Below are 9,794 nucleotides of genomic sequence, written 5' to 3' on the forward strand. Positions count from 1 at the left end.
CGGACCACCTCTTCTCCTCGCTTGGACTCCAACACTCCATGTAGGACCTCTGCTCCCCTGGGGGTGCCCCCCTCCACCTTGCTGCACCCTGACACCCCACACCACGCTGCTCCTCACGGGGACATTCTTTTCTCCCCCTGCCCCTCTCCCACCGTGGTCACCTCTGCTTCAAACAGGATAGTTGAGAAACAGAAAGTGAAAAAAGGAGAGGACTCCCTTGTATTTTTAACCAAAGATACATCAAGTGCATAGAGACAGAACCACAAAAGAATCACAGCAAACATTCTAGACAATCCAGCAGTCAGCCCCAGCTCACTCTGTAAGGAGAAATCATTGTGTGACCATTCTGGAGTCACCCCGCTTGGGACCAAATACTGGCGCTGCCCCTTACAGCTGGGTAGCTTGGGTTCCCTTAACCTCACTGAGCCTCAGTTTCCTCAACTGTAAAATGGGGAAATGACAGCACTTCCCTCATATTGCTGGTGTGAGGCCTCCACAAGGCCAGGGAAAAGTATGACCCAGCGCCTGCCCAAGGTAACTGCTCAGCAGATGTGAGCTATGACAACTAGCGTGTATTTTTCAGAATCCTAGAAAATAATGACTCTGTTTTAGAAGGCGGGGCCAGGATGCTGGGTGGGTGTTCCCTGGGCAGCGAGGCTCTGTGGCCCCAAGGGCTTCCTCCTTTTGCAAGCTTTTTTTTTTTTTTGGCACTCCCGCAGCCAACTCTGGGAGGGTTTCCTGGACAGAGGTCGTCGTGGCAGTTGCCTTAAGACGTGCAGCCCAGGCCACAGCCACTAGTGCTCTCTGACCCAGGTCCACTGCAGGCGGCAGCAGCAGCCCCAGCCGGTGCAGCAGCATGGAGCTTTGGGGGCCCTACTTGCTCCTCTGCCTCTTCTCCCTCCTGACCCAGGTCACTGCCGAGACACCTACCTCCAAGGTCAAGAAGGCTTCAAATGTTAAGAAAGGTAAGGAGGGGGGTGGAGCCCCTCCCCATCCTCCAGGGAGCTGGTCGCCCTCTCCTTTGCTGGTCCTCACTCTCCTTCCCCTGCTTCACTTTCCTTCTCCATGAGTCCAGGGAACTTCAATGAAGTACCCCCTGGGACCTGGGAGAGTCCTCCAGCAGCAGGGGCAGTTGTCAAAACTCTAAGAGTCACTGGCTCTTAGAATCAGAAAGAAGCTTCCAGATCACCTAAACTGACATCCACTCCCCCACCACCCCAATATTTTACAGAAATCAAACCTTTGGCTCAGAAGTCTGGAGATGTCTGACTCTCATCAGGAGTGTTGGCAGGCTTTGCCTTGTCATCTCCAAACCTCAGGTTTCTCAACTGTAAAATAGGGATTGTGCCATTTGCTCCAGATTGTGCCAACACTGGTTGTAAGGATCTGATGATAGAAAACATGTGAAGTGTCTGGAACATAGGATATACTTGATGCACGGTGGGGGCGGGGAAGGAACAAGTTAATTCTTAGTTCTATAGTGTATCACAGCCTCGAGGAAATAAAAATGTTCAAACCCAAACTCGGATAGTGGAGGCAGTTTTGCTCTCCCTCTGTTGCCTCTGGGTTTGGGGTGTCCTTGGGTTGCCTTGGCCTCAGCAAGGCCTGCCCTTGGAGCCCTGCCTGCAGTGAGGTCACCGCGGGCTGTTTTGAGACAACATTAGTGAAATGTCATGGCAATGAACTGGGGCTGTCACCCCCTACAGGCCTCCAAGGCGAGGAGAGAGAGTTCCAGGGGATGAGTGCTGATTAAGCAGAGAAACAGGTGGCTGGGGCCAAGAGCACAGAAAAGGCAAGGCAGAGGGGCATGGGCCGCCCTCAGGCCCCTCTCTGAGCCTCTTCTGTAAATGGACAGCTGCCCACTGGTCACGGACAATGTACATAAGGGCACATTAGGACCATGGAGACCCACAGGCCTGCAACACAAAATGGGCAGATCTGGGTGCTGATAGGAAATAATCCCCAAGGTTCAGTTCATAAAGTAAACAACAAAAAGTTCAATACTTTGAATGGATACTATGCTGACATTGGTTTTGAAAAAGGGACTTATATAAAAATATATACTTACTTGTATATGCATAGAATTTTCTGGAAGGATCCACAAGAGTTAGTAACAGTGATTACCTCTGGGAAGAAAAACTAGGGAGCTAAGGGCAGACTTGATTGGGAAGGAGACTTTTACGTTCTGAACTGTTTGGGTTTTTTAAAGTTATATGGCTATATTACCTTTTACAAAACGTTCATTAAAAAAAAGAAGACTCACAGCATGCATGGTGTGTCCACGAACGTTAGCTGAAATTGCCACCCAGGATGTTCTTTATAAAGGATACACAGTTCCAAAGGCAAATAACAGAATTTTTGAATGTGGAAAATAGTTGCTAATTTCTCAAGTTTACCAAAGATTTAGTATGTATTTATTTAATCATGTAAATCATGTATTTGATCATACGGACAAGAAGGTCAAACCAGACAATGCCCTGGTCCTCTGCAGCTGTCACACTTGAACCCTAGCTCCATGTGGTCCCCATGGAGGTGGCCCATGGAGGTCCAGGACTCTGGAGGCCCGCAGAACAGCTGACAGAGCAAGAGTGGAGTGTCCTGTCCAGCCCTGCCTCTTGCTGAAACCCACTGCAGCTTGGTTTTTCTTCCTTCGACCTGCTGCCCACCTGCACCACACATGCTTACAGAGCTCTTTCTCCAGGTAGGGGCCAGTATACGTGTTGAACACTCTAGCAGACAATCAGCATCCCTGCTCTTAAGATGTGAATCAATTTGAGAACCACGGTGGTTCTCCCTCAGGCATCATCAGCATCATCTGGGAAATACATTAAAATGCAGGCACCTGGGACCCACCCCCAGAAATGCTGGATCTGGGCCTGGAATGGGCCCCAGCATCTGCCTTTCCCACCAGTCTCCAGTGATTCCTGGGAGCAGCCAGGACTGGAAATCAAAGGAACAACCTAGTACAACCTAGTCATAGGGGCCAGTGCACAAAAGTGGGGGAGGGTGTCTGGAGGAGGGACAGTTGTGCCCAAGGAGACCCCTCAGTGCCCGCTGAGTGGTGGAGAACAAGCTGGCAGGATGGACGCAGGGAAGAGAGGACAGAATGTGCTGTGGCCCCATGCTGGCCCCCAGGGTGGGATGAGAAGGGGGAGAGCCCAGGCTGCTTCTGGGAGCTCATCTGCCCCTGGTGTGGGGTGTGGTCTGAGCCAGCAGTGTGGGGGTCAGCCAGACGTGAGGCAGGGAGGGCTTGGGCGGCTGGAGCTCCAGGGGCCACGTGGCCACACCTGGCAGAGGAGCTCAGGTGGGGAGGATGGCCTCACAGGGGTCACAGGCTCTTAGAACAGGGACCTGAGGGCATCCATTTCAATAACATGCATCAGGAATCTGAGGCTCAGAGGTAGTGAGGGGTAGCACAAGGGCTCCGACTCCTAGACCAGAGCTGTAGGAACACCCAACTCCCACGCCTTCCTCAGTGGAGTTCTGTTAGCACCTTGCTCCTTGGCCAGTCCCTGGAGGGCCCCTCGTACACTCGGGCACCTTGGTGCAAATCACAAAAGGCTCCCCGCTCTGAGCTGACAAATTATAGAAGAGCATCCCTTTCTCTGGTGTGGTCAAACAGCACAGCCAGGGCAAGGCTTAGGGGCTGGACATGGGCCCCACCTGTCCCCTCAGCTGAGTGCCCTTGTGCAGTACCCAACTTGCACAACTTTACGCGGTGCCCTGTGCTGGTGCATCACGGGACTGAGTACAGAGCTGCTGTGAACCACTGAGGCAGAGGCCCACTGTGAGGCACACATAACCCAGTCAGGCTAGTTTGCCAGCCCCAAACACTCCCTTTTTCGCCTTGCTCATCTGGGTGTTAATTTCCTCATATTTGGTAAGTTACATCATGAATTTCTATATATGCCAGTATGTTTCTTGCTCACGTTTCCTGCGATTCCCCTGCAAAGGAATCTGGGGTGGACAAAGGTCTGACTTCACCCCTCATACCGTGCACTTTATGCAGGCACAGCCAAATGGACCATGGAAGCGCTTCCCCACCCTCTACTCAAGCTTGAGCTCAGCCTTTCCTGAAGCTCCTGGGATTTCAGAAAGACTGGGGTCCACCCACTTAGCTCTCAACTTACACACGTAGAGAAAGACATTTCACATCTGCCTCTCATGCATAACTGGCTCTGAATGGGCCTTTGTGCTCAGGAACGCTCACATTAGGAAACCTGCTGCCATCACAGACGTGGGGAGAACAAGCTTGGAGCCGTGCGGACTCGGGTTCGGGCTGCTGGCTCTGCCAGTTCAGGCAAGTTGCTTCGGTCTGGCCTCAGTTTCCCGTCTGTGAATTGGTGGTGGTATAGAAGAGACACAGTACCCACGTCACAGGGCTGACAATGAGCCCAGCGCTGGTCACATGCTCTCTTTCTCTTAGTCTTTATTCTTCTTCAGAATCCTTGGAGGTGGGGCTATTATCATCCCATTTTGCAGATGAGGACAGTAGATTCAGGGAGGCTGTGGAACTTGCCCAGGTCACCCACATGCATGCAACCTCAGAGCCTGTACACACGTTCACCTGTGCTGCTGCACACAGCCCCAGGCCGAGTGCATGCCCTGCTTGGTCCGTGTCTTGTTCCTCCAGCCTGGGGAAGTGAATCTGGGAGGTCTCAAGGGCCGCTGGCCCTGCTTCCTGTGCTCTGTTCTCCTCTAGAGCTGGGAGGGTGGTTGGGTGTCACCGAAGGAGCTGTCTGCACCCTCCACCCCGCTCCTGCCAATCCCGACCCAATCTGATCCCAGCAACTCTCCTAAACAATGCAGTACAGGTCTCACTTTAGCAAGAGCAAGAGAAGGATGGTCCCCCGGCAGAAGGAAAATCACGAGCGATCACTTAGACTACCACTGGCAGGGACAGGGAGAGAGTATGCCAAGACATCAAGGTCAAGGGGAGTCATTTCCCTCGTCCCCTTGTGGCTGACAGTGGTCCAGCCCTCCCAGTCCCTGCCCTGCCCCAATCCCTACTGCCTTTCTCACGTGTTTGTGATTGTCCCCATTTCCTTCTGACTTCATCCTAGATGCCGTGAGCCCGAAGATGCTTGAGGAGCTCAAGACCCAGCTGGACAGCCTGGCCCAGGAGGTGGCCCTGCTGAAAGAGCAGCAGGCCCTGCAGACGGGTGAGTGCATGTGGCGGCCTCTCCAGGCAGGGGTACATGAGACAGAGGGGCTCAGGCCAGCAGCCAGCAACCCACCTGTAGCCTCGAGCCAGCACCAGGGCCCTGGTGGCCCCTGTAGTCCAGGGCACTGGATTCAAGGAGCCCCCTCCTCAGCCTGCTTCTCTCAGGAAGATCCCCTGACGTGTGAAAGCAGCAATGTCCCAAAAGGACAACAAGCTCTCCCACAGGAATCCATTACAGCCCACTGGAAGTGCAAGCCCTGCAGTGCTCATGGAGCAGAGGCAACCCTAGTGAACCCCAGGAGACCCTGCGCTCAGCCAGCCCCCACAGCCCTACAGGGCGTGAGCCTCATTCCCTGTGCCAGCAGCTTTCTGAGGCTGCCACTCTTCATCATCATCATTATGCTGAGGCAGGATTTATCACCCCTATTTTAAAGAGGGGAACTGAGGCATAGAGAGGTTCTGGTTTTGCCATGCCCACCTGGCTAGTTAGTGCAGTTCAGGATGGGAATGGAAGCAGCCTGCCTGGTGCGTGCTGGGTGTGAGGAAAGGTGGGCTTTGGTCTTCCTGGCCCTGCACAAACCAGCTAAACCAGGATGGACAAAATACATGGCTGCGGAGCCCGGGGACACAGCTTGTAGCCCCCTGCCCTAGCACTGCCTGGCCAGCCTGCCTGGGCAGCCTGTTCTCTTTCTCTCCACCAAGTTCCTTTCATATTGTCTCTATTTTCCACACATCTCAAACTCACCTACTTCTTCGTGACCTTGCCCTGGAGAACACAGAATACAGACTAACAATAATACTTAACACATGGGGGAATGTTTAAAATGAGCACAGTGTTGTTCAGGGCCTCAGTTTCCTCATCTGTAAAGTCGAAGGGCTGGGGGTGGACTTGCAGGGCAAGCTCTAAGGTCTTATGTCTAAGCTTTGTGCTTGTGCCAAGACCTTGCAACCCAGATGCCACTTGCCTCCTGAGGTGGGTGATGTGGTGGGGACCTCCCCGTGCAAAGTCCATGGCATATGGAGAACTAAACACCCCCTCCATATCTGCTGATTCCCAGGAGGTTCACGGACTCCTGGCCTCCTTGGGGACCTTCTCCCTCTCATCACCCTCTCCTTTACTACCACTACCTGCAAATCACCTTGTCAATAACCCCACACAAAGCACTCCTGAGCTCTCCTGACCTAACTGAAGAATTGAGAGAATCAGAGGTTAGGGGAGCAGCCCTCCCCTCCCGCCATCTGCCCCTTCCCTCCCCCAATCAGCAAACACACATGAGGTCCTCCCCGCAGCGAGCCTCTGCCAGGCACAAGGAGGCAGAGGTGACCCAGCCGGGGTCCTGCTCTGGGAGCCTCAATATATTCATGAAATCAATGTATTCACTGGAACCTGCATGTGTAGGAAGATAAAGAAGGATTCCAAGCAGAGGGCACGGTAGGAGCAAAGCTATGGAAGGCCAGCAAGAATTAACGAGATCGGGCTTCCCTGGTGGCGCAGTGGTTGGGAGTCCGCCTGCCGATGCAGGGGACAAGAGTTCGTGCCCTAGTCCGGGAAGATCCCACATGCCGTGGAGCGGCTAGGCCCATGAGCCATGGCTGCTGAGCCTGCACGTCCGGAGCCTGTGCTCCGCAACGGGAGAGGCCGCAACAGTGAGAGGCCCGCGTACTGCAAAAAAAAAAAAAAAAAAAAAAGAATCAATGGGATCATGAATAGGCCAGAGTGACAAAATGTCAGTAACGATGGTAAGGCACTGAGAACTGATACTTACTGAGGACTAACTGTTGGAGGGAGTGCTGCAGGTGGGGTTCCCAAGAAGCGGCCCCGAGGTAGAGTTTAGCCTGCAGGAGGTTTATTAGGGAGCACACCCAGGATCAGCACCTGGGGAAGGGAAGAGACAGAACGACGCAGCAGTGGGAAGAGCGCCCTGCGCGTCTCAACGAAAGCCTCAGCCAACTGCAGAGGGAGCCCTGACGACGGAAGGGCCCTTCAGAGCTGTCCTGAGTTGGGGCAAGAGGGCTCATGGGCCAGTCACTGGGTGCAGGCTGCTCTGGGAAGGGGGCACACCATGGGGGAGGGGGCTGTCTTCCGCTGATGCAATCCCCAAAGGGGCTGAGAGTTTGAGTTGTCTCCCAGCAGCACTCCCAGCAGCTGGGGTAGTCAACCCTTCACCCCAAGGGGGTCTTGGTGGCGTGTCAGTGTCCCCAGCAGGAAGGAAAGGCAGTGTGGCGCCAGGCTGGGAAGGGCAATGAAACCCGGCCAGGATGAGTTGCAGGACAGCACACGGTAGGGCTGGCTGCCTTGGGACGGCATCTGTGAGTAAAGACACCTCTGTGATGCTGCAGGCCCGGAGTTCAGGGTTCCAGGGGTGTCAGGTGCTCATGGGGACATGGAGATGCGTGTTAAGTGAAAGCAACTGAGTGAGAGAGTGAGTGAGTGAGGGGATGGGGGTGGGGTGGAGTGCAGACCCGCCCCTAACACTTTTGGGGTCAGCAGCAAGAGGACAAATGGAGGCATGTACCCCAACTGCCTAAACATTTAAGTTACAAACCCAGCTGAAGAACACACTGCTAGGACTTCCCTGGTGGTCCGGTGGTTAAGACTCCACGCTTCCAATGCAGGGGGCCTGGGTTCGATCCCTGGTCAGGGAACTAGATCCCGCATGCCGCACGAAGATCCCGTGTGCCACAACTAAGACCCGGCGCAGCCAAATAAATGAATAAATATTATAAACAAAAAAACCCCCAAACTGCTAAGTAAAAACATTCTATGCTCCTAAGCTGACCAAATATATACCTTCATCACAACCTTTGAGACCAGATTCAAAGTTAGAATCTTGGACTCAAGTTCCATGCCTGAGAGAGCTAGCCCCTGGCCCACCGCCTGGGCCATCTCTTCTGTCCCAGGGGCTTGCCCGTCGCAGCTCCGTCCTCCCAGTCGCCGCCCCAGAAGAGGCCCCTGGCAGACTCTGGGAGCTTGCTTGGGCCCCTGGGGCAGGGCTTTGGGGTCCTGGGTACCTGCAGTGTGGTCTAGGTTCTGGGTAGGGATGTCCCCTGGCCCTGCAGCTTCTTGATCTTAGGGAGGGTGGGGCTGGAGGAAGATCAGAGTAGATGGCTCCGCCTGGGCTCCCCGGGAAGCCCACTCTGAGATGGAGTTCATTTATTAGGGAGAGACTGGGGTCCCAACTGTGAAGGGAGGGGTTGGAAGCAGATTGGGCAGAGGGGGAGCTGAGTAGCAGCACAGGCCCAAGGCCAGCCTCTGCCACCCTGTGGAGCCTCCAAGCTAAGAGGTCCCTTCAGAATTATCCTGCTTGGGGGAGAGATGACCCTACCTCTTCCCCTGGGCACTGGATGGGGCACCCAGGAGAGGGGTGTGACCTTGAGGGAGTGGCCGTGTGCAGCTGAGGGGGCTGACCTCACTCTCAGCAGCAGGGTCTCCACCACCTCTTGAATGGGGATCTGAGATGTGCATCAGTGCCCACCACAGCACGGCCCTCTGGCCTGGGTCTGGAGCCTGTCCAGGGAGGACAGGATGTACAGGGATGGGGTGGAGGATGGTGTGACTGCCCCTGGCGGTTGGCTCTTGGCTCCGGAACCGGAGACCTTGGGTGACGTCCATTTCCCCCCCTCCCTCCCAGTCTGCCTGAAGGGTACCAAGGTGCACATGAAGTGCTTTCTGGCCTTCGTCCAGGCGAAGACCTTCCATGAGGCGAGCGAGGACTGCATCTCGCGAGGGGGCACCCTGGGCACCCCGCATACGGGCTCCGAGAATGACGCCCTGTACGAGTACCTGAGCCAGAGTGTGGGCAGCGAGGCCGAGGTCTGGCTGGGCTTCAACGACATGGCGGCCGAAGGCGCCTGGGTGGACATGACTGGCGGCCATATCACCTACAAGAACTGGGAGACAGAGATCACCGCACAGCCCGACGGCGGCAAGGTCGAGAACTGCGCTGCCCTGGCCGGTGCGGCCAACGGCAAGTGGTTCGACAAGCGCTGCCGGGACAACTTGCCCTACGTCTGTCAGTTCGCCATCGTCTAGCGGGCCGAGAAGGGCAGGGGCGGGGGCGGGGGCAGAGTCCGGGGGCGGGGCCATGGGAGGGTGGGATCCTGAGCCCCGGAAGAGGGGCCGTGGGACCTTCCCGCCCCGCATCCCCGCCCCCGCGCGCTGGGGGCCTCCTCTTGCAAATAAAGTGGGTGCAGCTTGGCAGAGAGTGGCTGCGGTCTGTGCCGGGTCCGAGGGGGTGGGGAGTCCAGGAGCCCGGCCGGGAGCCCAAGGAGAGGTCGCTTAGAAGGAGGCGAGTAGGGAGGTGGTGAAGGATGGCGAGCTGGGCGCAGAGGAGGGGGAGGAGGAAAAGAAGAGCGGGGGACGAGGGAACCCCTGACTGCTGCTGCCTTTTTAAAATTAAATAACTTTATATTTCATTGGATTTCCCACTTACAGAAAAGTTGCAAGAATTCCCGTATACCCTTCATCCAGATTCCACAAATACTAATGTTTTCCCGTATTTGCTTATCCTTCTATTTTTTCCTGAACGTTTGACAGTGAAATGCAGACGTGATGCCCCTTTACCCCTAAATATTTCAGTGTGTTTCCTGAAAGCAAGGTCATTTTCTCACGGAAGCAGAGCACCGTTAT

General features: G+C 55.0%; 1 protein-coding gene across 1 annotated transcript; it reads left to right on the forward strand.

The window, feature by feature from the left end:
• Positions 1-739: 739 nt before the first annotated feature.
• On the forward strand, positions 740-9,432 carry CLEC3B (C-type lectin domain family 3 member B). Its single transcript, XM_060110788.1, has 3 exons — positions 740-965; positions 5,064-5,162; positions 8,797-9,432. The coding sequence occupies exons 1-3, from the start codon at positions 857-859 to the stop codon at positions 9,195-9,197; spliced, it is 609 nt and encodes a 202-aa protein (XP_059966771.1). The 5' UTR covers positions 740-856; the 3' UTR covers positions 9,198-9,432.
• Positions 9,433-9,794: the final 362 nt, after the last annotated feature.

Source organism: Mesoplodon densirostris, chromosome 10 (assembly GCF_025265405.1).
Source record: "Mesoplodon densirostris isolate mMesDen1 chromosome 10, mMesDen1 primary haplotype, whole genome shotgun sequence".
Taxonomy (NCBI): Eukaryota; Metazoa; Chordata; class Mammalia; order Artiodactyla; family Ziphiidae; genus Mesoplodon; species Mesoplodon densirostris.